This window comes from Guyanagaster necrorhizus (assembly GCF_019112545.1).
Source record: "Guyanagaster necrorhizus MCA 3950 unplaced genomic scaffold BT62scaffold_12, whole genome shotgun sequence".
Lineage (NCBI taxonomy): Eukaryota > Fungi > Basidiomycota > Agaricomycetes > Agaricales > Physalacriaceae > Guyanagaster > Guyanagaster necrorhizus.
In genome coordinates, this window is record NW_025064891.1 from 1,348,033 (window position 1) to 1,371,778 (window position 23,746).

The following is a 23,746-nucleotide window of genomic DNA, read 5'->3' on the forward strand; positions in this document are numbered from 1 at the left end:
TTTCACGACGTTGACCGCACGTTTGAGATCGAGCTAGGTGGGCACACTATCGGGATTGGGATGCGTCGCCTTTATCTCTACACGTAGAACCACTTAGACGACGACTCTATTGAGGGATGTATTCTAGAACAAGAATGTTGATATAGATACGCGGAACGAGACTGCTGAACGCTTACCTGTCCATTCAGGCCCTCCAGCGGCTTTGCTTCGGGCGTAAAATCCAGTAGGATCAAGGAGATCTTTCGTATCCTGAGAGTGTACCCCACATAGCACAGACCTCCCATTCTTGATGACTTCCGAACATTGGTTTTCTGCGGCCATGTCTGAATCGGCTGACGTCGACAACGGCGCGCGCCGAGGTCAAGGGATGTGGTTCCTTAATACACTGATAGACCTTGTCTTTGGGAGCTTTCGTTACGCAGAGCTCGCCTTAGATGAAGGCATATATAGCCTGTTTTCGAACGATTTGTGTGACCCTATGGTGGTAACTTTTGGCGAGGTCAGCAGGACGTAACTACGAAGAACTCTGGCACTTACCTGTACCTTCTTAATGACAGAAATCCGATCTCTTCACTGAATAAATTGGTGACATTGAATGACATAGTCTTTCAAATGATATAGTGACGGCGAGGAAGGAGCAAGGTAAGTAGGCGAGCAGAGGCAAGCCCCGAATCTTGAATTATGTCAGCCATCGCGTCTTGCCTTCCGACCGCCACCTCGGTGTATTGGCGAAGGTCTACCAAATGGTCAATGATGTTCTCGACTGTCGTTTCTTCGATTGGATGTTCTTACTGTAATTACAAGGTTCTTCGGGGCATATAGTGCGTCTTCTATATTTTCTATTTTCTCCTGCAGCATCACCGATGATCATGAATAGGCTTTCGTCGGCTTCCATTTTTTATTGTATCGAGAATATTCCAATGAGCTAGTTTACAAAACTTCGTCTCTCCACGTTCGACGGTACAATTCAATCAGCTGCCATCATAATTCATTCTCTTCCTGTCATCTGTCGCTCTTTCGACCCAAACCGCACCTTTTTCTATGATCATCAAATTCCGACGTCTTCCTCGCCCTCTTCTCGCCTTGGCTGAAGTTTCCCTGGGCAGGAAAATATGTCCAGATCCGTCGACTCGTCCTGATATATAATGTCGCAGTGTATTGAGGGCTGCAAGGTCGGGCGTTCATAATGAGGACGTCTTCTTTCAGACCGTTCATCCATATCGTCTTTGCCTGGTGCTCTCTGGCATCTGTTCCTCTCAGCTCGATTCGGAAAGGAACCGATTTGCCTTTCGCAGCAAATAAATTTATTGTAGAACTGGACAGTGTTGCTGATATTACGGGCAAAAGATCCGGCGTAGCTGTACGTTTGTTCTTGTCCTTTCAACTTCGGTGACTGACCTGATGGATTAGGTACATGAGCGTTTCTACGCGTCCTTGAAAGAACGTGCAGTTGGCTTTCAAGTCGACAAAGAGTTCGATGCTCCTGGCATCTTTGTAGGAGCTGCTCTAACTTTAGAGGTGAGTTCTGTCAACCTCCTGAGGTATTCGACTCAGCATTCCATTAATCAGAACCCCACTGTCAGCTACAGCTCGGATCATCTTGTCCGTGCTTCTGACACCATTCTTTTCAGGATGTCATCCACTTTTCAAGCTCTGTGGAAGGTATTAAATCCGTTAGTCCTGTCCAAATATTTGATCGCCCAGCGTAAAGTGTTTTCCTATGTGAAGTTGACATGGTTCCCTAAACATCTATCAGACCCGTCTTCTCGCACGTCGTCACTGACATCAATGATGCGGCTATACCGCCGGATTCCCAATCAACGCATATTCTAACGGTGCGTTGTGCTGCAGAATTGTTGTGCTTCTTCCCATTCAAGCCTACGGTACAGGGCGTCGACAAACTACATGCAGCTGGGATCACAGGTGCTGGGATCAAGATCGGAATGTGAGTGATGTTCGTCGTTATTTGGGCTGAAGAATCCTACAAGTTTCTAGCCTCGACACTGGTTAGACAGTCTTTCTGAGTCTACTACTTTTCTGGAACGGGTTTATTGCAGGTATTGACTACACTCATCCTCTACTCGGAGGGGGTTTTGGTCCGGGTTTCAAGGTAGTGGGAGGGTACGATCTTGTTGGTGATAACTTTGATGGTGAAGTCAATCAGAGTACAGGACATCATTGTCTAACTTTTTTTAGGCACGAATACCCCCGTTCCCGACTCAGATCCTTTAGATCAATGTGAAGGTATGGATCATGAAATTCTGAAAAATCACGGATGCCCCTAATGCATAGATCAGGCCATGGAACCCATGTCGCTGTGAGTCTGTTCAAATTTCCTAGGACAGGACACATATACGAACTGAATGTGCATGATTTTCACAGGGAATTATCGGCGCAGATCCTATCAATGCGTTTAACATCAGTGGAGTTGCTTATTCATCCTCGATATCCGCCTACAGGATCTTTGGGTGTAAAGGCTATGTAACAGACGATGGTCTCTCTTCTTCATCAAGATTAAAAGACTTGATTTGACGATTCATTTCATCTGCAGTGATCATTGACGCCTTAATCATGGGATACAACGATGGCCAAGATATTTTGACTCTGTCGCTGGGCGGTGCTGCTGGGTGGACGGAATCGTCAAGTTCGGTAGTGGCGAGCAGAATCGCGGCCTCCGGGACGATTGTCACTATTGCTGCCGGTAACGATGTGCGAGCTTTTCCTCCCTCTCGTGTACACTCTATGAACGTGTTTTAAGGGTTCTTATGGTTCCTGGTTTTCCTCCGGCCCAGGTAATGGCATCGACGTCATTTCGGTGGCAAGTTTAGATAAGTATGGGAAATTTCTTCTTTGACTAGTCGCGAAGTATTGATGCCTTGCGAAGCACAGTGATACCTCTGCAAAATGCTACTGTGGGCGGAGTGGTGCACGACCCAATCACATATTTCGAAACGTTTCCATTTCCTATAACCGTGGCGCTCCCTATTTATGCCATTTCCAACGATACGACTGTCGTAGATGACGCCTGTTCGGCCCTGCCTGATTCTACGCCTGATCTTTCAAGTTTCTTAGTCATTGTCAGAAGGGGGACCTGTCCTTTCGTATGTTCTTGGCACTTTTCGCCACACGACGTTAATCTTTTCTCATAGACGCAAAAACTTGCAAATATTGCGGCCAAAGGGGCCACCGTTGCATTTATTTACGAGTGAGAGCAACTTCAGGCCATTCTCTTGCGTTGCTTATTTCCATGACTTTAGTAATGGTAATGGATTCGCGGGTATCTCCGTTGGCAATTTCACCGCCACTCTCATCCAGGCGGCAGACGGCGAATTTGTGGGTTCTTTTCAGTCATCCAACGCTTCAGCCATCATATATTACGTTCTAGCTTGTATCCCAGTTCACCGCGGGTGTACCCGTCACAATTTCTTTCCCCCAATCTGGAGGAGCCTATAGCTATCCTGATTCTGCAGGAGGCTTGATCTCGTCTTTCACTAGGTACCTTCCTATTCATGTGCACCAACGTGTACTTAAATGTCCTAGCTATGGCCCAACGAATGATTTTTTTTTCAAGCCTGCTATCTCTGCACCTGGAGGCAATATCTTGTCGACATTGCCCGTAAACTTCGGTTCTTTTGGCGTCTTGTCCGGAACATCAATGGCTACTCCGTTCGTAGCCGGCTGTGCTTCTCTACTTTTAAGCGTCAAAGGAAAAGGCTCGTCTATCGGTAAGACAGCTCGTACTTTGTTCGAAACAACGGCGACGTTGGTCTCTTCAAGTCATACCGACGGTGACCCGTGGCAAACAGTTACGCAGCAAGGTGCTGGTTTGATCAACGTCTATAATGCTATCCATGCCACCACGATTGTGTCTCCTGGAGAACTTATATTGAATGATACAGCAAATTTTCAAGGGCTGTGAGTGTCTGCGATTCTCATTTTTACCAGCTTGGGTGTCGATAGCTTATACTTCTAGTCAACAATTTACAGTTCAGAATACGGGAACTAGTGTCAAATCATATCAGCTGATCCATGTCCCGGCAGGTACCGCCATAACTATTAGGCCTGTACGACAGTTCTTGTGGTGTCCTTAACCATCTTCTTGACCTCGTATGTTGCCAGGGTACCTTCTTCCCAGCTCTAGGCCCTGTTCCATTGACGTCAGATCAGGCCAAGGTGTGGCTCAGTCGGACGAAGTTCACGCTGCGGCCCGGTCAAAAGACGACGATACTCGCATCTTTTACTGCACCTTCGGAGCTCGATTCATCCTTGCTGCCGGTGTATAGCGGGTTCATACAGATTTCAAGCGATAGTGAAATCGCTCATGTGTCATATATGGGCTTGGCAGCATCTCTGAAGGACCAGCAAGTCGTTGACAACACCGATTTCTTATTTGGCGTACCTCTTCCACTCACCTTAGACGCCGATGGAAACGCACAGACAGGTCCAATCAATTATACTTTTACGAATGGCAATGACTACCCCAGCTTACTTTTCCGGTTTATCATTCAATTTGCTTTCTTGCCGCAATCGTTTACTGATGAAACTTCAGTTTGGCATTCGGAACGCCTCTCCTCCGAATGGACCTGGTTGAGTCTAACATCGATTTCCAGCCAACTCTCAATGCTCGCACGTCGGACCCGGGCCATTTCTTTACATTTCCCCATATGCATAACGGCGGGAGTTTTGCACGTGTGAAGATCGTCGGACCATTGGCCGAATTGGATTTCTTCAGTCGGAATAACGAGGTATGGCGTACGCTTTCGCGCACTACATTTTGTTGAGCAGCCATCAAAGGATCCTGATAATTTCGGATACAATACGATCGCAATGAAATCGCCGGTTTTCGCCAACGGTACTGCTATACCTAATGGCTCGTATAAATTTCTTCTACGTGCGCTGAAGGTGACAGGTGATCCAAAAGAGGAAGAGGATTTCGAGAGCTGGCTGAGCCCAACCATAGGAATTGTAGTTTAGTGTCCTGTTTCTCGTTCGTCTTTCTGCCCTCAAATGATACGACGTCTTATTTTGCCGATAATAGTGCCGTCTCACGCGTACGATGTCAGGTTCGCATGAAGATAAGTTAAATCCGTCTTGGATCCATGTTGATAGTTTCCAGGCAGATTGAAACTGCATGCTTGGCATTTCCCAATAGTTCAGTCGTTGTTTTTGAATAACTGCCGGCTTATCATAGGTTCATACGTGGGAAGACCTGGTTGGTATGTTCCTTTCTGTAAGGTACAATGATTGATAACCATGAGCTTTACAGGATGCCCACATGCAAGGAGTTCTACCGTTATCAAGGATCAGAAAAACTTTTTACTGTTTCTTCTTTCTTGGTATATGAATCAATGTCGGTCGCTACACTTTACAATTCTGGCGCATGATCACGGTTATCACTGCTCTCGATATATAAATTCCATCTTCGATGAAGATGCACTTGACCACTAGGTTCATTCACAGTTATGATGGCCTCAAGGCCCCTCATTGCTGCCATTTTGGCCTTGTACACGAGCTCCATCGATGCCCAAGTGGCTTCTCTTTCCGGCATTTCCAAAACCACCACTTTGCTTACGCAAACCAATAGGTTCATCATCGAGGTAGACGATGCTTCGAAAATTCCCACCAAACGATCGTTGGAAAGAGCTTCCGTACGCGTATTGCTTTTCATTGGGCATGTAACCTTCATCTGTGTTGTTTAGCCTCATGAAATATTGTACACCTATCTCGAGGAACGGGATGTCAGCTATGAAGTCGACGTGGAGTATGATACAGCAGATATATTCGTCGGGGCAGCGGTGACGCTTGCAGCGAGCGCGCTTCTTGAATGTCCAACACTGATAAAACTAATACAACACATTCTAGGATACTCAGGTATGTTCCGAAATCACGGAATGACGACGCGACGTACCAGAACTGAGTGCCAATTTCAGGACGCAGCTGAACTTGGTGACACCGAAGGCATCAAAGCAATTCGGCCTGTCCGCGTATATCCCCCTCCAACGTTAGTCTTTGTTTATCTTCGCCATTTTCAAGCTTATACACATCCTTACTGAGCTAGGCTTCCGTGGTGGGATGTCGTGGCAGAAGACGACACGCCGGACATCCAAACCACCCACGTACTAAGAGTAAGGCATTCTCAACATTTTCGTTTTCCATCTGACGCCAAGATGTTGAAGGGAGTGGACAAGGTCCATGCCGAGGGTAATTTCGGCGCAGGAATCCTAGTTGGAATGTAAGCACGGATCTCCCACGATTTCCCGCATTTTCCCGAATCCTTGCAGAATAGATACTGGTACTATTCCGATCCATCGACCTGGCGGATTTTGATATCGGAACTTAGGTGTTGACTACACCCATCCCGCTCTTGGAGGTGGGTTTGGTCCGAGTTACAAAGTTGTCGGTGGCTATGATTTCGTGGGTGATAATTACACTGGTATGTATCCTAGCCCTGTCCGGAACGGACTTTCAGTCAGCGACTTACAGGTTTCAATGACCCTGTCCCGGATGACGATCCACTGGACCAATGTGAAGGTCACGGAACACACGTTGCTGTAAGTTCGAGAACCGAGACAACCATTTACGATTCAATGTTCAATCATTGACTCACAGGGCATACTTGGGGCTGATCCAGATAACCCCTATAATATCAGTGGTGTTGCATATCAGGCGTCTATTAATGCCTATAGAGTCTTTGGCTGTGAAGGTTCGGTGGGAGATGATGGCAAGTTTTTTTCTGTACATGATGGATGATACTTTTGACTCGTCATTCTAGTGCTTGTCGATGCTCTTCTTCGGGGATACGAGGATGGCAATGACATTCTCACCTTGTCGCTAGGTGGTACTGACGGCTGGACAGAGGGCACGAGTTCCGTTGTTTCCAGCAGAATCGCTGCGACCGGAAAGGTTGTCACTATTGCCGCCGGTAATTCGGTACGTTAGACCAATTACAGCGACAACAAGAATCTCATTATTGCATAGGGTGATTCTGGTGGCTGGTTTACTTCTGGCCCTGGAAATGGTATCAATGTCATTTCCATTGCAAGTTTAGACAAGTGGGATATTCCGCAGCTTATCCATGAAGGTGATGTCTAATCTTTCCTATAGTACTGCCGTCCCACTGCAGAATGCCACCGTTGGCGGTGTCGAGCACGACCCAATCACGTACTATCAGACGACCCCATTGCCTGTCCTTGAAACTCGATTGATCTGCGTTACCTCAAATGATATGACAATCCCAGACGATGCCTGTGATGCACTTCCAGATGATACGCCTGATCTTTCACCATACGTGGTTATACTGCGTCGTGGTACTTGTACTTTTGTATACATTCTGCATTCATAGATTCAACCATCACATGTCATTCTGACCATACTTCAAACAGGTCACCAAATTGGCCAATATTGCCGATAAGGGCGCAACAGTAGCTCTGATCTACGAGTCAGTTATATTACTATGATCTATATGCCATATCACTGAGAATTTTTTGCTCTCTCAGTAATGGCAACGGATTTGGTGCTATTGCAGTCGGCGATTACAATGTTTCACTCATCCAATCAGCTGACGGGGAATTTGTATGGGCCCAATTTTTGAGCAATTGTAGCTCTGCTAACAACAAGTCCAATGCAGCTGGTCGAGGCATACGCGACTGGTGCCACAGTGACAATTACGTTCCCTCAAACTGGAGCATCTTACGACTACCCGGATCCCGATGGCGGGTTAATCTCTACGTTCACCAGGTTCGCGCACTTCCTGACTTTCTGCACATGGGTATTCACGATCCTATAGCTATGGTCCTTCCAACGACTTCTACTTCAAGCCAGCAGTTGCCGCCCCTGGTGGTAATATTCTATCGACTTTGCCTTTCGATTCTTATGGCCTTCTGTCGGGGACCTCGATGGCTACACCTTTTGTTGCAGGATGTGCTGCTCTTCTCTTCTCCGCCAGGGGGACAAGTTCTGAAATTGGACTGTCGGCTAGAAGTCTCTTCGAATCTACTGCAAAGGCAATTTCTTCTAGCCATACAGACGGAGATCCGTATCAGACCGTGACACAGCAAGGAGCTGGATTGATAAATGTGTATGATGCGATACATTTCGCGACAACACTCAACCCGGGAGAACTAATCCTGAATGACACGACCCACTTCCAAGGCAGGTGAGTATAGGATATAAACAATGTTAAAAGTATTGACTGATCCATCTTACAACAGCCAGACTTTGACCGTCACGAACACGGGATCGACTTCCAAAGATTACAACATAACCAACGTTCCCGCTGGAACAGCAGTCACCGTTACTGAGGTAGATCCAGTTTGTAGCCGCTGAAAAACCTCTACTGACAATCGGAAAACGAAGGGATCCATCCTTGTCGCTGACGGACCTGTTCCATTGTCCACCGATTATGCAACTGAAAGCTTCAGTCAAGAAAGCTTCACGCTTCAACCCCAAGAGTCCATTGATATCACTGTGACAATTACGCCTCCCGACGGCGTTGATGCATCTACATTCCCAGTTTACAGTGGCTTCATTCAGGTGATCAGCGGTAGTGAAATTGTTCATGCTACATACCTTGGTCTTGCTGCGTCGCTGTACGACAAACAAGTTATCGATGATACAGACTACTACTTTGGCGTAGACTTGCCAGTCATTTTGGACGCTGATGGGTTTGTGCAAACTGACCCGACGAACTACACGTTTTCCAATTCCGATTATCCATCGCTGCTGTTCAGGGAAACACCCAAATGCCTTGAAAATCATCTAAACTGCTGACCCGAACGCAGACTTGCTTTCGGTTCCCCCGTTGTTAGCATCGACCTTGTGACCGTTGACACGACGTTGGAACGTCGTGATAAACCGACTTTGACATTCATCGAAGGTAGTGTGGCGGCATCGGCGGCCTGGGATGTAGTCGGATCTGTCGCTGAGCTGGATTATTATCCTCGCAATGATGACTCGGTAATGAAGCAACCTCATTTGTCAAGTGATTTATCTGACAACTCTCGAAACAGGATAATCCCTACTACCTGCTGGACCTTACCACCCCAACATTCGCCGACGGTACTACAATTCCCAATGGAAGTTACAAATTATTTCTGCGCGCGCTCAAGGTCACAGGAGATCCTTCAGAAGATAGCGACTATGAAAGTTGGTTAAGTCCCATAATTGGAGTTGTTGCATAAATAGGTGGAAATGTAGTTAGTGCTATTTCTTAGGAAATTTGGAACGATGATTATATTATACCTTGTCCTCCGAATCTAGTGTCCACGAGTTCTCCTTGATCAGCTTCTCTCGCTCAAGCAGATATTTACCTAAAATTACACTATATATCAGGTTTACGACAGGTAAACGCGCCTAACTCACCTTCCTTGTACTTCTGAGAGTAATCGGATGCTTTGTGATAGTACCAACCAAGCCTATCATTGCAGCCCAGGCAGTGTACGTCAGCAACGGTATGTACGCCAGTCCTGCAACGCAACTCTCCAATAAGACATATAAAATTACTACAGAACATTTGAATCACAGAAGTGGCCGTTCTTCCTTCTTTCCGAGCTTCACGTTCGTCGCCGAGTACATCAGACTATTTCTCAGAGATAGAGATCAGTTACAGTCGCTACAGGAAATGCAGACTGACTATCCTCGTCCATCACGTCCAGAGAAAGACTTGCTAATAAGTTCATCCTGAAGAGCCTAATATCGCAGTTAGACGTATGATACGTGCTCTATATCAAGGCAACGGACTATGACAGCAGAACACTTCGCGCAGGAGTACGTGGGGTGCCCATCGTATGTTTGAATTACTTGAGTTTTAGTATCTGAATTTATTGTCGAAGACATATGGATACATCCAAAAAGCACCAAAGAACGGTGGAGAGTGGTCGTTTGAATCAGGGCCCCAAAGTAACGAAGCGGTGGTGACTAAAAGAGGAATGTTTGGCTACAGCCTTTATTTGCAACTTTAGTCTTAACTTTCTCTCTCCTATGCTCAGCGCCGATGAGCTCCAGCGAAAGCCTGCCAGAGAATGCTGATAAGGCCGAGAAAATAATAAATGGGAATTCTTCAATTACTGTGGACTTAGGGAATGTCTTCAATCTCGTGGACATCTTGAACAGACATTTTCCTAATGGTAAGCTCAAGTTCAATAACACCAATAACATGCTGAAGACATCCAATAGAGGCGTCTTTGGCAGAGACAGATGCACTGCAATGTAGAATTTATGATGACCAGCGAGAACTACAGAAAGAAATCAATGCATTGCAGGCGCAATTGAAGAAAAGCCAGGATTCCAATAAGATGCAGCTCATTCAAGAGCTCATTTCGGTTAGCCTTGGTTTGGATATTTTAATTCATTTCTTGACAGAATTTCAGGAACTTCTGGGTCAAATATCTCGTATACGCGAAAAGGCCACGGAATCAGAGGCCGTCGTCCGCAATATTACCAAGGATATCCAGGTCCTAGATTTGGCGAAGAAGAATTTGATCCTTAGTATGACTACTCTGAAGAGGTTACAAATGCTTGGTGCGTTACTAACCTCTTGATAGTGATCTCGTACATTTGACACGTTGTAGTGAATGCTTTGACGCAGCTGGAGGATCTTGTAAAGGAGAGAAAGTATAGTGCAATGGCGCAAACGCTTTCTGTACGGTCATATTCTCGTTTCCGATGACATGCTGAGAACCGATAAACACAGGCCGTGAAAGAGATCGCGGCAGCTTTCAAACCTATGATTTCCGTCCCACGCGTATCGCAAGTCTGGCGCCAGATACAACAGGTGCAAGGAGCCATTCGGACAATTATCGAGGCGGACTTCGATAAATTGTACGTCCAACCACTGACATTTCCGTTTGGCCCTAATGCCTTGGTATTAGCTATTTAGAAGATCCAAACAAGCAACTCAAAGCCTCGACAATTGCGGATGCTTGTCTAGTAGTGGACGCTCTAGGCAGTGACGTGCGATCAACCCTCATTGACAGATACGTGTCCATAGAGCTCAAAGAGTATCGGCAAATTTTCCGAACCACCGATGAAGCTGGCCAGCTGGACAATATTTCGAGACGCTTCTCATGGTTCCATCGACTACTCCACTCCCACGAGTTGCACCAGGGAAGAATATTTCCAGGCGAATGGAGAGTTGGCTGGCGGTTACTGTGTAAATTTGTTGAGATAACTCGGTGAGTACGCACCACGCTTCAAGCATTCGCTCACGGACCCTTCTTCATAGAGAACACTTTTCCGTTCTACTATCAAAAGCAGGAGCATCTCTCAATGTCAAAACTCTTCTCGACAATTTGCAGCTCACTGCAGACTTTGAGGTATCAATATCCAAGAAGTGGGCAACCCCAGTGCGTAATCTTGAGACGCGTCTTTAATGCTTGTTCATCTGATTCTAATAGTTTACTGACCTTCTGTCTGTGAGCGATCTACCTGCAGGATCTATCAAACCCATCACCACTGCTTTTGAGCCGCACATGGGCGTTTTCGTTGATGCTCAGGACAAGTGAGCCCTTTCGGTGTCTTCGCACCTTTCTTTAACAACATCTTTCAAGGGCACTAGCAGATATGTTAGCTCCCCACAGGAAAGGCAAAACTACCAACTCTCAGACTCGTGGTTCTTTGGAAGCGATTTCTACACTGACTGATGCCGACGATGCCAGTTCACCTTTGGCAGTTCTTCCGTCGTCAACAGAGTTGTTCTATTTCTATGGTCAAAGCTTAGAACAGTGTGCAAAGCTATCAACGAGGCAACCTCTTTTCGATCTCTGTTCGTTACACAAGAAATGGTTGAAAATCTATGCAGGTGTGTCATGTCAATCTTTGTTTCAGAGATAATTGTAACGTGGCCTATAGAGGATGTCTTAATTGCCAGTCTTAAGAGGTGGATTCCTTCCTTTATTGACGTGTCAAATCATCATCTCACATTTATTTGCCCTAGACCTCTGACCACTTCTCAGGGTCGGAGATCCATGGAGCATCGCTATGATGCCAATGCCATGCATCAGGCATCACTGGTGATCAACACCGCAGACTACTGCCAAGCAACCGCACTTGAAGTACTGTTTTCCGCCTCGTTTACGACGCGTGATTCTGACATCAGCCCGCAAGCTAGAGCAAAAGATCCGAGAGAAGATTAATGTCGAGTTTAGGGACAGAGTGTCTCTGCAGCGAGAATGTGATCTGTTCGTCGGGTACGCGGTCTTCCAACAACCATGCATCCTTATGGTCAATGACGATGACACTTCAGTGCTGTCTCTTCCGCCATCTCCGTCCAGCTCCGGGAACTCGAAGTTGCTTGTGATCCTGCCTTTATGACTATGCTGCGGACATCATGGTCGTCGTTAGCTCAAGTTGTTGGTCCCTCGATCTATACTTCTGATCTGATTAGAGCGGCGGAAAAAGTCATCGAAGCGGTCAAACCGCAGATAGAGCAGAAGAAATATTTGAGGAATCTCTTTGATAAGGCTTACAAGTGTGTCAAAATATACTTATCGTTCTGTCGGCATTTCATCTTCCATCCAGCCTTATCCTCACGAAGTTCACGACTTCTCTAGTCAAGAGTAGGCCACTGGGAGAGATCGGAGCGGAACAGGTATGTCCTTTACCAGCTAACTGCACTCATACAGTAACTCTGGCCCCCCTCTGGACAGCTGTTGATAGACCTTCAAACAATCAAGGCTTATTTATCCAAGATGCCTGGAGATACCTTGACAACGACGACGTACACTTCAAATACTGCTTCCTTAATTATCTCTCTGATGTGTATCGTTCAGGTACACTCGTGGACTTTCCAAGATTACCTCAAGGCTGGAGTCTCTATTAAAGGTTATCGTCACACCTGTTGTTAGTGATTGTTTTCCTACCAACAATAATTGTTTTTTGACCAGCCTGATTGTCTAGGATCCTCCTGAAGGGTTCATACTTAATTATACCCTCTTAATCGGTGATGCTTCATTTTCCAATTTCCAGAAAGTAAGGGATTTCAACAACTGACTCACTTTGTATGTTGAACCAAGGCGTCTAGATCTTAGACCTCAAAGGTACCCCGAAGTTCGAGCAAAACAATCTACTGGATCTATTCGTGACCATAACGAGTACAAAGAATGATCTCGATAGCACGTCGTTTTTGACGTCTTTGGATATGGAGCCCAACTCCGCGCAGATTGTCGGAGGTTTGATCAGTCCTGTGATCATCACCCCAGCCAGTGAGGGAATCTTTTCCGGATTAACGTCGCCGCCAATCAGTGGGCCGCCAACTGGGTCCAGTCTTGGCGATGGCGCTAATCGTCCCGGAGAACGTCGGGAAGTTTTCTCAGACTTCAGACGATTCGTTAGCTTTGGACTACGCAGGGACACTCAGGCACCATAATAGTAGGAAATCATATGTAACTTATCCTCATAACTCGGAATGGATGCACCAATTGAACTAGCAGTGAATACTGTATAGACCTTTGACACCACGTGAGTAAATCTGGCGTATAGTACACAAAAGAGATGAAGAAAGAAAGGAATGTGGAGGAACGACCTTCCATGAATATATAGATTCGACAAATAAAGCGAGCATTGTCCCAACGCAATGTCCTGAAAGGAAAGAGGAAAATCGTTGAAAACATAATCTTATTCATATCTGGTATCGTGTGTCGTTATGACGAAATGTTCATGCTCATCTACGTTCTGTCGGTCTCGGTCCCATGACCGGGAAGGGGTGGGTGTCGCGGAAGCAATGACATATTCATTGGAAGAGCAGGCAGCGAAACGTTAGAGCGAGGCCTACGTTCTCCTGCGTCGTCCGAGACGCTCTGTCTGAAATGCAACTCTGATACAGAGAGAGGGACACTATCCGTGGGCGAAAGAGGCGCAAGCTCAGACAACGGATGCGAGTGAACGCGTGCAGTCGATTGCTGGTCGTCAGGGACATTAGGCCGGGGAAGTGGTGAAGATAGTCGATGTCCAGTAGGATGATGGGAAGATGCGGGTAATGATACTGGGAAGGGAAACATTGTACTTGAAGGGGATGACGGCGCAGCAGACTCGCGAGCGTGGCCGTGAGAACTTGGTGCAGTAGTGCTGCTCCAACGAGATGTAGGCTGTCTCTCGGAGGAAATGCGGTGGGACGAAGCAAGTGTTTCGTTGTCGTTGGAATGAGTACGTATCGAGGCGTCCGACGAGCCACTCAGATCAAGGAATGAAGTGACCCTAGAAGGTGGAGCCATGGGGTGTATGGGTGTAAGTCGGAAGGCTGGGCGGCTAGATGGAGCAGGGTCGTCTTGAGACGCGTTGTCGACGGTCATCCTCCGACTATCAGGGTAGTCACTCTCGCTTGTCTCGTTGGTAGATGCAGCTTCGCTTTCCTCGAACCTGACGCGAGACGCGCCTGAGGCACGATGACTTGACCTCTCTCCATGTCCGACTGCACTTGCCACGCCGCTAGGGAGGCGTCTTTTACGCGGTTTCACCGGCACTTGCTCGGAGTCGTGGAATTCGATTCGGAATGGGCTACTCTCCCGAACATTCAATAGACTCGGTCTGGTCTCTAGCCGGCCACGAATGTAGTCCACGGGCTCACTGGTACTCGCGAGCGGCTGCTGTTCTTCGTGGGCCGGGCGCGTCTGGAGAGGAAAGACCTCGCTTGATCGCGGACTGCGGTGCCTCAAGGCTGTTCGAGAGGTCGAGGGGCCCAACACGGTAGCCGCATCATCGAGATAATCTTTGACACTACCACGGTCGTCAGAAAGAGGACGGGGGGGCTGGGGTAGAGGACGAAGTCTTGTCGGACGTGGAAGTGCTTCCGCTTCATATTGCAGCAACGGTCTTTGACTCGATGTCCGAATGTGTGACTTGGGTCGAGGGACAGGCAGACGGTCACGAGAGCGGGACGACGCATTCGATGATTTTCGCGAAGCGAAGGAAGCCGAAGAGAGCGAAGCGAGATAGGAAAGGGCTGAGTTTGAGCGGGACCGTTGACGGGCTGCGTTCCCACTGTCGGAGCCTTGACGAGAAGCGGAGCGTGATCTACTTAGTATTGGGGGAAGGGGAAGATCAATCGTAAAGCTAGGTGATGACTTCTCCTTGTCGGTCTTTCCAAACCACCTGCTTTTTCCCTTGTTATTCCTCTGCGCCATGGAGGTAGGCTCAGGTGACCTTGCGGTGTGCTGAGGGTTGCTAGGGCTTTCGATGTTATCTACATCACCGTCCTCTTTGACCGAGTCCGAGTGCCGAAATACAATGTCGATGCCCAGACCGTCAGTGCCTTCAATATCCCGTTTCCACCGGTTTAAACCAGACCAGTCGCTATCTCTGCGGCGTTCTCGGGAGTGCGTCTTCGGTAAAGGTGCGATATCAAGGACAACCCCAGCTTCAGATTCCTTCTTCCATTGTTCATCTTTGTGCTGTCTCTGATGTTGGTGCTTTCTACGCCTTTTTGGTCGATAAACAAACAGAAAGAAGAATAGGGCGGCTAATAAAATGAAAGCGAGGATTCCGCCCAATGCGAGTGCTGCAATTGTGCCTGATGGATAACCCGATGCTCTGGATTCGCCTGTAAAAGTCGCGGAAGCAGTTGGACTAAAAATATTGGAAGCTAGCGTTTAATATGCGCCACGCGTTACAACTATATGGATCAACTTACTTGGGGTCTACTGTGGAGAAAGAACGAAGGCCTCCCACGGGAAGAATCAGTGACGAACCATCTTCATTTGAGATTTCGAAGTTGTGGACGAGATCCGGGTCTAAGCCGGTGGCGTAAAATAGTAAAGAACCATCCTGAGTAAACGACGATTTCGCTGAAAGAAATGTCTGAATATCATCCACTGTAACAGAATAATTTCCCGCCGTTGGTGATGTCGTTCCCAGTACAAGAAAGGATGTACCTGGGACAAAATAAATTATAGTATATCATGAAACGCAGAGACTAACCGAAAAACGAGACTTGAGCGGTGTCGCCGGCTTTGTTTGACTCCCGAAACGCTTGTCCCAGCCCATTGTCGTACGACCATTCCCCATTAAAGTTAATCCTGCTGTCCGTTATGGTTTGCAATGTAAAATTTAAGCTGCTAAACGGTCAATTCGTGGCGCGAAATGAAACGGCGACATTAGGACTCACCTGCTAGATGCGTTAGTTGGGGGAGTTACTGTAATTACAGCTTTATCGAAGACGAGGAATCCGGTCGGGTCAGAATCTGATTCGGTCGCGATTTGCGCAGTTAATGTAATATTGTGGCTTTGGCTGGATAGGCCAGTGATATTGGCGAGAAGCGTGTCAGACCGTTCCAGTGAAGAAACATCGATTGTCGTCTCGTCCAGAGTAATGGTGTAGGAAGCATTTGTAACATTTCCGTCTAACTCAATGCCAGTTCCTAGTGGCGCGCGGATTGATGAGCACGTTATTCCCACAGAATGAACGTTAACCCTCACCATGCCATTGTATAGAAAGCGATGCACCGTTCAGCGATGATATGTGCTGACTAGTTCCCTCGCCCGTCTCTCCCAGAGAAGTCAAAAAACCGGATCCTGTATAATAAGGGTTCCAGCCCGCTGTGAGATTTGGGGCGGAAAAGGTGTCGCGAAATGGATAATAGGATATCGCAGGTGAGGTATCGTCTACCTCGAATTCCAGGGTTTCTGCCATCGACTCATGGGAGGAAATTCGAGGATGTTACAACCGAGATATGGATGGGAAGACCGTGAGCATTGAGCGAAGTCCGGGATAAGTAAGGACCGAGTTCCTGGAGATAAATCAACCAGAAGGGGAATTCAAGGAATCCAAGTAGAAAATGGCGACGATGGGGAGGACAAACGACGGATGACCCTGTATAATGAGGGAACTCGTCCGTGACAGTCAAGATCCAAACGGGCCGCAAGTTTTACCATGCGTAAGTAGTAATCGTTTGCAATTAAGTCGGCCTTGGTGCCAGTCTGCCCCGCGACCATATCACCATCTCGACCGCCAAGAGAGCACCCGGAGCCGATCTTGCCTCATCTTATCTGCTTGTCAGCCAATCAGCATCCAGGACACCGATCGCAAGGGGGGGTGCTGACCCCTCCAAAGATACAAAATTGGTCAGCACCGGCACGTTAAAATATTCCGTGTGGAGTTCCCTAGTGACAGTTGCTAACATTCACCCAGCCCGACGGGCACATTCATCCTCACACTGCAAGCGACCTCTTCATATGACTCGGATTCCCGTCCCTTTTTACTTGTTTCATCATATTTTGCCACGATCTGATCCACAGGACGCTTAGTCTTCGATTCTGAAACACTTGGATTTCCTCTTGATCAGCATGTCTTTTGCTGGTCCGAGCAATTTGCCTGAGGCTATCGGCTCTTCGGCTTTCTTTCCTCGTTTACTGTCTAACGTTCGGGAGGCCACATCTGCCGCTGGTTTACCTCTGGACACTGTCATTTTGCAATCTATTCTTCTCTGTTTCATCTCGGGGGATAAACACCTTATCCTTCGTACTTCTGAAGAAGACATACCCTATGTCCAGAGAATTGCTGTAACGGTGAGCACTTGTTTATTTCACACCCACGTCCCTTCCTGCGGGGTGGTCGGAACAGTAGTGAGCAGCCGTCCATCGCCTCGTGTTGGTCAAATACGCTCTATGCTTCTTAATTTCATTCAGCTGCCATCAATGATACTTGGTATCCATGACCATCCCTTTGCTTCTTTTGACCGTGAATTACGGAACACAATATTGGTACTCACCAACCCCCTGCTACGCATTGTTATTAGATACTCTCCTCCCTTTTCGGTATTATGACCCACAAACTACGTATACGTAAACCAGATGCCGAGCCCCGACATCCCGCCTTTCGGCAAACAATCGCGAGCCCGTTTCTCCGGTCGTTATTCCTACCAGGCACTCCATCTTCCAGTTCGACCCTGAGTTCTATAGACGATCCCAGCACCACTGGAGTATCAGCCAGCAAAACAGAGAAACGTCGTTCAGGCTCGCGGAGCACTACAAAACGTAAATCCAAACACTACTCCCGCTCTTCCTCCTTCGCGAATGACTTGGTTAACGCTCAGTCATTGTCACCAAACACCCTTCACTCTGATCCATTTGAAGACAAGCCTCGTTCTCTTTCTTCCACCATCAGTGGCAAAGAAACTACAGCAGCATCAAACCCTTTCGCTTCCGGTCACTCTCCAACCTCACCCCATTCTCCCACATTTCTCCATTCGTACCTGGATTCAGCTTTCCAGGAATCAAGAGACTTGAAGTTCGCACAAATTCCCAATGCTGTTGTGCTCTCGGGATTGGAGAACGCTAGTCTCCCTTCCCAAAAAGCACTGGTAAAAGTCTTGGCCGAGAAGCGCGTGGTGCTTGATTCCCAGGAACTCGAAGTGGTGCGTTCTTCGACCCATGGGAGAGAAAAGACGCAGCCAATGGGCTCGGGTTCCTTATATGATGATCTTGAGGATGAAAAGATGGACGGTGTATGGAACCTTCCGGATGGATTCATGCTAATCTACGTGTGTCCTATGAATACCAGAGAACGGCCCGCGATTCATAAGACTCTGGTAAGCAAGGCCCGTCCTATTTTTTCGTACTTCTTATCTCACGACTGTAAATAGTTAGACCGCTTCTCTATGAGTGCAACAGTCAGATTGGCAGCTGACGTTCGCGCACTTTGCAAGCACCCCTACATCGCTCCTGTATTCACTTCCACGCCAATACCCCAGACCCTCATCCACGATCTACGTGCATTTTATCATCAAACCCACTTCCCTGCGCAACTCAGATTATACCTCTCTGACTTATTCACTGCCACAAGACACCACCATGAGCTGGATGGGATGTGGTTGACGGCGCGCTCTATGCAGGACGCTGAAGATCTTGCTCGGGCGAGTCGTGTGCTGGGATGTGATCCCACAGGTATGGAACTCATTCGTGAGGCTGCTGCCATGGGGGAAACTTCTACGCATCCTGATGAGGACGAAGACGAAGACAAATTCTTTGATGTGATGGATGAGGTATCCTGGGGCGCTGCCATGGATATGGACGGCCCGAAAATTACAGACGAACCCGTTCCTGTGCTCGATGTGTCTGAAGCTGACATCGCGAGGATTACGCCCCGGGTGATGACCCATAGGTTGCGGGTGGGAGATGTGGATGATGATATATTCTATGGAGTCATGTCCGGAGCGGCGTCTATGTCTGTAAATAACGACGAGAGGCCGACTGTCAAGAGCATACTGATACAGATACTAGCAGAGGTTTAATTTAGATGTGGGATTTTTCGCTGCAAAGTCATGTGATCCTAAGTTTAGATGGATGTACATACGTACTGTCCGAGAGGCGTAGGCAGGCGTCTTGGTGAATTTTCCTTCGGTCATTGTCAAGGTTGTCAAAGGTAAGACAAGTATGTTCCAGTCGCCTGTAGATTGAATGTCTTCTCATTTGGCCCTTCACTTTAATTAGATAAAAAAAAAATCTCTATTCCGTTACACCAGAGCAGGATACTTATTTCTCGTAACTTGAAGAAATTTATTCAGGCTGTCTGTCGTGTCGGTCCATCTCTCGTCTTTATCTCCGCACGTTGGAGATGGTATAAAAGACACAACAAGTTGAGGAAAGATTCTCATCTCGCAGCTTCACAATAATGTTCGCTCGCATATCAGCCTTCTCTCTCGCTATTTTAGCTCTGCCTCTCCTCGTGGCTAGCAGTGCCGTCCCAAGGCAAGAGACCAACACGAACGTTACCGGCGGGATGTGCAACACCGGTTCAGCCCAGTGCTGCAAGTCTGTTCAGGACGTGAGTTTTTCTTTATCCTCGACACCGAGGGATCGATACTCACGATAGTATATCATAGCCCAAGTCAGAGGCCTCCCAGAACGCCCTTGGTCTTTTGGGAATTCTCGTTGGTGATGTCACCGCCAACGTGTAAATTCTCCTTTTGTTTCGTGGAAATTTTATTAAATTCCTTCAATAGTGGTCTCACCTGTGACCCCATCACGGTGGTTGGTCTCGGCACCACCTCGTGCTCTAACCAACCTGTGTGCTGCGAGAACAACAGCTTCGTGAGCGCTATCATCTTCGGAGAATGGGGATGTAGACTGACCTTTTACTTTGAAGAACGGCGTTGTTGCTCTAGGCTGCACTCCCATCAACGTGGTTGTTTAGATATTACCTACCATGTAGCGTTTTCTCTTTTTTTACAGTTGTGATAATCATTATTATACGTGAAAGAAAAAAGACGGAAACGAAAACTCGAGCGGTCTTGGGACAAACTTTCCGATAAGGACAGCCATCACCTTGATTACATCTTATCATGATATTGAAAATCAGTGATGCAGATATATCTTACAATTTCTGGCAGTGTACATAGTCGAATGTCGGCTCCGATCTTCGTACGACAACGATACCAACAGAGTTGTTTCAAAAGGAAATAGCGATGAATTGATATTCCTCTTTTTCAACTTGTACTAGGCGTAGTAGCAAAATTTGGCCTGGTACTAACTTAGTATGTCCGCTTTCTCACTAACAACTTTACCCTGGTACGAAGGCGCTCCGTTGCAAAGATTACCGGTTTTTGAGATAACTACAGGAGACCACTACCTTCGGATATTGTCACGATCGACCCCTTTTCGTTTTCACATTTTCACAGAACCCCCCGACGCCCCATCAACAACCACCATGGGTAACACGCCTCTATTGTCCTTTTCCACTCCCCTGTTGTGCGACTCTCGTGGAAGATAAATGCCGGCGTAATGCTCTTGAGCTGCCTGGTCAGTCTCGCGAATGATGGTTTGCAGTGTTTCGTATACTTCCGCCATGAGTGGGCGTTGAGTAGGAATCTCCTGACTCATTTCCTTGAATAGAATGAGGAGACGAAGGGCCGTACTGGCGGCTTTCGTTTTGACGGTCTACAAAGGTCAAGGTCAGGAAGCAACTTGGAATATCATAGAAAATTTTCAAAACTTGGTCTGTATCTCTTAACACTAGAAGCTATCGTGCTATTAGGTTACATGGGTAATTTCTTTTTTTTTAGCAGAACGTGTCTCACCATGCGATGTAGCTGGAAAGTTATGTTCAAACAAGCCAGACATCGGTCAACAACAAAGGATCACCTACCTCCGCTTCATCATCCCACAGCTTAAGTTCGACTATATGCTAAGGGACGTTGAGTAGTAGGAAGTCCGTTACCTGACAAATTATTCATGCCTTCTTCGAAAATTGAAGGAGATGCTCTCCAAGGTACCTTTGAAAGACGCCACCAAGGGACCACACGTCAGCTCGGAATGGGCAGTATGGCTCCGCATTTCCCATTTCGGGCGGGACACGTCGTGTAAAATATTCCTTTTTGCTGCCCCAGCATGCATTTGGAAGCCCTGTTATTGTCCGTTCGGATGGCTTGGAATCCTCGAAGAAGACTGCAGCGTGCTCAAAACCGTTGATATAATAGCGGACCGGAAAATGGACTGAGAGGTACTGCTTGCTTCTAAAAGCGGAAGTCCTTGGGGAATTGATGCCCCCAGCAAAGTTAACAAGGATGTTGTCATAAGAGACGTCCTAAAATATTCATGCTGGTACTCATGCGAAGATAGAAACAAGATACTAGTACGAACCAGATGAGCAACAAGTCTCTTATGGCAGAAAGCCAAGCCCTATATAGATGTTATGAGTGTTCGTCGTATAACAGGATGCTTCATGACACACCTCAGAAACCTGAAGAACGAAATCAAGAATCTCTCCCAGAGAACCACGGAAGCCCGTAGGCCGACCACATCATAGGAAATACAACGAATGTGAGTCCTTCGTACTTGAGTTCCTGCAAGACGGGAAGGGCATGGTTTCTTCCTCGAAATAAGTCTTCACCCATAGAGACGCTTAAGAGCTAGGTGGTGCTCGATACCAGACACATCTCCGTCAATAGATATAAGACGTATAATAACGTCCTGATTCCAGCGAGTGCGGGCTGGGCAATGCATGGTTTACTGAACGGAATCAGTCTATGTAAAGATACGACGGAATTTCGGCACACCTCTAATCCGTAGAATCTTGTCGGTTGACCCGGATAGTCAGAAAGATATGTATAGTCATGAAGACGGGGATTATCGTTTGGTGGTGAAAGCTCGCACTCATTAACGGGAATCCACAAATCAAGACCGCGTTCATGAAAGAATTGAATGAGAACAGGAAGTTTCCATATATCGTAATAGGGAACGTCGTCATCAGTAATTACAAACTTCTTTCTCCATTCCCCAAGGGTATGGGGAAGGTCCGTCGGAGGGGCTGGAGGCTCGGGGGGGACAAAAGGAACACCTCTGGCAGGCTGGAAGATCCCATACCTGGTTGACAAGTACAGCGCGATAGACACGCCAATACCGGAAAAGTGAGCACAAAGACGAGCAACGGCGCAAGGCGAGATTACCTAAAGCCACTGTAGAATAGAACCTGAACATGCTAGTATTGCTGACGCAACTACGCTTGCATGTGGTACTGATCGCCCGAATGTCGACTAAATGCCGAAATTCTAACGGCTCGATCCCTGGTCGACTTCAATCGGAAAGACGGAGTCAATTTACGACGTCGCTCAAGGCTTGCACATTCCACGGATAAAAATCTTGGAAAAACAGCCACAGTCTTGCCTAAATCTCTCTCAATTTTCGCCTTCACATTTTATTCACGTTTGCACTGACAGTGACACGGATCGATCCTGCAACGATCACGAAAACTTATCTCCACCAAGTACGAGAGCAATCATGGAAGTCTTATTCTCTCGTAATTTCCTGCATCTCGTTAATTCAATCAGGCAGCCTGTCGCGTAGCCGACAATTTTAGAAGCGAAATTCATTATGTCCACACGATAGAAATGGTATAAAAGACACAACAAGTCGAGGAAAGATTCTCAACTCGTAGCTTCACGATAATGTTCGCTCGCATCTCAGCCTTCTCTCTCGCTATTTTAGCTCTGCCTCTCCTCGTGGCTAGCAGTGCCGTCCCAAGGCAAGAGACCAACACGAACGTTACCGGCGGGATGTGCAACACCGGTTCAGCCCAGTGCTGCAAGTCTGTTCAGGACGTGAGTTTTTCTTTATCCTCGACACCGAGGGATCGATACTCACGATAGTATATCATAGCCCAAGTCAGAGGCCTCCCAGAACGCCCTTGGTCTTGTGGGAGTTCCTATTGGTGATATCACTGCTAATGTGTAAGTTTTACTTTGGTTTCGTGGAAATTTTATTAAATTGCCTCGACAGTGGTCTCACCTGCGACCCCATCACGGTAATTGGTCTCGGCACCACCTCATGCTCTAACCAACCTGTGTGCTGCGAGAACAACAGCTTCGTGAGCGCTATCATCTTCGGAGAATGGGGATGTAGACTGACCTTTCACTTTGAAGAACGGCGTTGTTGCTCTGGGCTGCACTCCCATCAATGTGGCAGCCTAAATATGGACTGCATGATTTGTTTTTGAGTTGTTTCTAATTAACATTGATATTTTGGTGATTTTCATGAGATTCTGGCTATATTTCGTAAGACTGCTTCGACCGTACAGATATGTATAAACAACTGATATCTCCAAATAGAGGAAATGCCGGCTAAGTCCTGCGTTTTTCACAAGGGTTGCAAATCCCCAACGCTATGACCGTTATGAACTAAGACCATAGCCAAAAGAGAACGCAAATATCAAAAAGATTGTATCCGTAACACCTGCCTTATCAGATTGGGCATCTTATCCAAAACATGAGCTGAATCGTCAATGACCCAGTCAAGAAATGCAACGAGTACAACCTCTTTGCCC

The 23,746-nt window shown here is 47.2% G+C and overlaps 8 protein-coding genes across 8 annotated transcripts; 5 read left to right on the forward strand and 3 right to left on the reverse strand.

Annotated features, from left to right (window-relative positions):
* Window positions 1-940: 940 nt before the first annotated feature.
* On the forward strand, window positions 941-4,974 carry BT62DRAFT_1022648 (pyrolysin; the record flags this gene model as incomplete). The annotated part of the gene is made up of 21 exons (XM_043178277.1): window positions 941-1,360; window positions 1,411-1,518; window positions 1,632-1,705; window positions 1,757-1,835; window positions 1,890-1,945; window positions 1,996-2,006; window positions 2,058-2,150; window positions 2,197-2,244; window positions 2,298-2,317; window positions 2,383-2,494; window positions 2,552-2,709; window positions 2,759-2,832; window positions 2,885-3,101; window positions 3,150-3,205; window positions 3,258-3,333; window positions 3,386-3,495; window positions 3,541-3,915; window positions 3,974-4,064; window positions 4,120-4,496; window positions 4,550-4,745; window positions 4,795-4,974. The coding sequence occupies exons 1-21, from the start codon at window positions 1,187-1,189 to the stop codon at window positions 4,972-4,974; spliced, it is 2,685 nt and encodes an 894-aa protein (XP_043040185.1). The 5' UTR covers window positions 941-1,186.
* A 3,988-nt stretch (window positions 4,975-8,962) lies between these two features.
* BT62DRAFT_134278 (yippee-domain-containing protein) lies at window positions 8,963-9,925 on the reverse strand. Its single transcript, XM_043179806.1, has 6 exons — window positions 9,739-9,925; window positions 9,632-9,687; window positions 9,521-9,577; window positions 9,361-9,464; window positions 9,241-9,308; window positions 8,963-9,136 (listed from the first exon to the last, which is right to left on the reverse strand). Exons 1-6 carry the CDS (start codon window positions 9,832-9,834, stop codon window positions 9,080-9,082), a joined length of 438 nt encoding a protein of 145 aa, XP_043040186.1. The 5' UTR covers window positions 9,835-9,925; the 3' UTR covers window positions 8,963-9,079.
* A 35-nt stretch (window positions 9,926-9,960) lies between these two features.
* On the forward strand, window positions 9,961-13,426 carry BT62DRAFT_932141 (uncharacterized protein). The gene is made up of 18 exons (XM_043186296.1): window positions 9,961-10,124; window positions 10,174-10,319; window positions 10,368-10,518; window positions 10,569-10,639; window positions 10,691-10,818; window positions 10,869-11,171; window positions 11,222-11,342; window positions 11,394-11,497; window positions 11,547-11,797; window positions 11,848-11,875; window positions 11,933-12,050; window positions 12,103-12,185; window positions 12,242-12,466; window positions 12,517-12,586; window positions 12,645-12,715; window positions 12,768-12,837; window positions 12,895-12,966; window positions 13,019-13,426. The coding sequence occupies exons 1-18, from the start codon at window positions 9,992-9,994 to the stop codon at window positions 13,361-13,363; spliced, it is 2,490 nt and encodes an 829-aa protein (XP_043040187.1). The 5' UTR covers window positions 9,961-9,991; the 3' UTR covers window positions 13,364-13,426.
* Window positions 13,363-16,958, reverse strand: BT62DRAFT_932143 (uncharacterized protein). Its single transcript, XM_043186297.1, has 5 exons — window positions 16,408-16,958; window positions 16,097-16,349; window positions 15,910-16,043; window positions 15,623-15,863; window positions 13,363-15,558 (listed from the first exon to the last, which is right to left on the reverse strand). Exons 1-5 carry the CDS (start codon window positions 16,619-16,621, stop codon window positions 13,662-13,664), a joined length of 2,739 nt encoding a protein of 912 aa, XP_043040188.1. The 5' UTR covers window positions 16,622-16,958; the 3' UTR covers window positions 13,363-13,661.
* A 316-nt stretch (window positions 16,959-17,274) lies between these two features.
* BT62DRAFT_1076228 (uncharacterized protein) lies at window positions 17,275-19,232 on the forward strand (the record flags this gene model as incomplete). The annotated part of the gene is made up of 3 exons (XM_043179194.1): window positions 17,275-17,691; window positions 17,727-18,518; window positions 18,573-19,232. The coding sequence occupies 3 exons, from the start codon at window positions 17,275-17,277 to the stop codon at window positions 19,218-19,220; spliced, it is 1,857 nt and encodes a 618-aa protein (XP_043040189.1). The 3' UTR covers window positions 19,221-19,232.
* A 73-nt stretch (window positions 19,233-19,305) lies between these two features.
* Window positions 19,306-20,224, forward strand: BT62DRAFT_932146 (fungal hydrophobin). The gene is made up of 5 exons (XM_043186298.1): window positions 19,306-19,351; window positions 19,420-19,753; window positions 19,812-19,882; window positions 19,932-20,019; window positions 20,075-20,224. The coding sequence occupies exons 2-5, from the start codon at window positions 19,601-19,603 to the stop codon at window positions 20,120-20,122; spliced, it is 360 nt and encodes a 119-aa protein (XP_043040190.1). The 5' UTR covers window positions 19,306-19,351; window positions 19,420-19,600; the 3' UTR covers window positions 20,123-20,224.
* Window positions 20,225-20,592: 368 nt separating this feature from the next.
* BT62DRAFT_919926 (uncharacterized protein) lies at window positions 20,593-21,821 on the reverse strand (the record flags this gene model as incomplete). Its single annotated transcript, XM_043184186.1, has 7 exons — window positions 20,593-20,865; window positions 21,006-21,017; window positions 21,074-21,112; window positions 21,230-21,511; window positions 21,568-21,606; window positions 21,659-21,667; window positions 21,741-21,821. 7 exons carry the CDS (start codon window positions 21,819-21,821, stop codon window positions 20,593-20,595), a joined length of 735 nt encoding a protein of 244 aa, XP_043040191.1.
* A 700-nt stretch (window positions 21,822-22,521) lies between these two features.
* On the forward strand, window positions 22,522-23,555 carry BT62DRAFT_932149 (fungal hydrophobin). The gene is made up of 5 exons (XM_043186299.1): window positions 22,522-23,024; window positions 23,083-23,153; window positions 23,203-23,290; window positions 23,346-23,477; window positions 23,532-23,555. The coding sequence occupies exons 1-4, from the start codon at window positions 22,872-22,874 to the stop codon at window positions 23,391-23,393; spliced, it is 360 nt and encodes a 119-aa protein (XP_043040192.1). The 5' UTR covers window positions 22,522-22,871; the 3' UTR covers window positions 23,394-23,477; window positions 23,532-23,555.
* The last annotated feature ends 191 nt before the right edge of the window (window positions 23,556-23,746 follow it).

Coding starts and splice junctions, on each gene's coding strand:
- BT62DRAFT_932143 (XM_043186297.1), bottom strand. CDS start 16,621: ATGGCAGAAACCCTGGAATTCGAGGTAGACGATACCTCACCTGCGATA. Junction 15,864..15,909: donor CGCTCAAGTCTCGTTTTTCG/GTTAGTCTCTGC, acceptor ATTTTGTCCCAG/GTACATCCTTTCTTGTACTG. Junction 15,559..15,622: donor TTCTCCACAGTAGACCCCAA/GTAAGTTGATCC, acceptor CAATATTTTTAG/TCCAACTGCTTCCGCGACTT.
- BT62DRAFT_932146 (XM_043186298.1), top strand. CDS start 19,601: ATGTTCGCTCGCATATCAGCCTTCTCTCTCGCTATTTTAGCTCTGCCT. Junction 19,883..19,931: donor GGTGATGTCACCGCCAACGT/GTAAATTCTCCT, acceptor TTCCTTCAATAG/TGGTCTCACCTGTGACCCCA. Junction 20,020..20,074: donor GCTGCGAGAACAACAGCTTC/GTGAGCGCTATC, acceptor TTTACTTTGAAG/AACGGCGTTGTTGCTCTAGG.
- BT62DRAFT_932149 (XM_043186299.1), top strand. CDS start 22,872: ATGTTCGCTCGCATCTCAGCCTTCTCTCTCGCTATTTTAGCTCTGCCT. Junction 23,025..23,082: donor GCTGCAAGTCTGTTCAGGAC/GTGAGTTTTTCT, acceptor AGTATATCATAG/CCCAAGTCAGAGGCCTCCCA. Junction 23,291..23,345: donor GCTGCGAGAACAACAGCTTC/GTGAGCGCTATC, acceptor TTCACTTTGAAG/AACGGCGTTGTTGCTCTGGG.
- BT62DRAFT_932141 (XM_043186296.1), top strand. CDS start 9,992: ATGAGCTCCAGCGAAAGCCTGCCAGAGAATGCTGATAAGGCCGAGAAA. Junction 11,798..11,847: donor ATGGTTGAAAATCTATGCAG/GTGTGTCATGTC, acceptor CGTGGCCTATAG/AGGATGTCTTAATTGCCAGT. Junction 12,587..12,644: donor GAGAGATCGGAGCGGAACAG/GTATGTCCTTTA, acceptor CCCTCTGGACAG/CTGTTGATAGACCTTCAAAC.
- BT62DRAFT_134278 (XM_043179806.1), bottom strand. CDS start 9,834: ATGTCTTCGACAATAAATTCAGATACTAAAACTCAAGTAATTCAAACA. Junction 9,688..9,738: donor CGAAGTGTTCTGCTGTCATA/GTCCGTTGCCTT, acceptor CTGCGATATTAG/GCTCTTCAGGATGAACTTAT. Junction 9,578..9,631: donor GGACGTGATGGACGAGGATA/GTCAGTCTGCAT, acceptor TCTGAGAAATAG/TCTGATGTACTCGGCGACGA.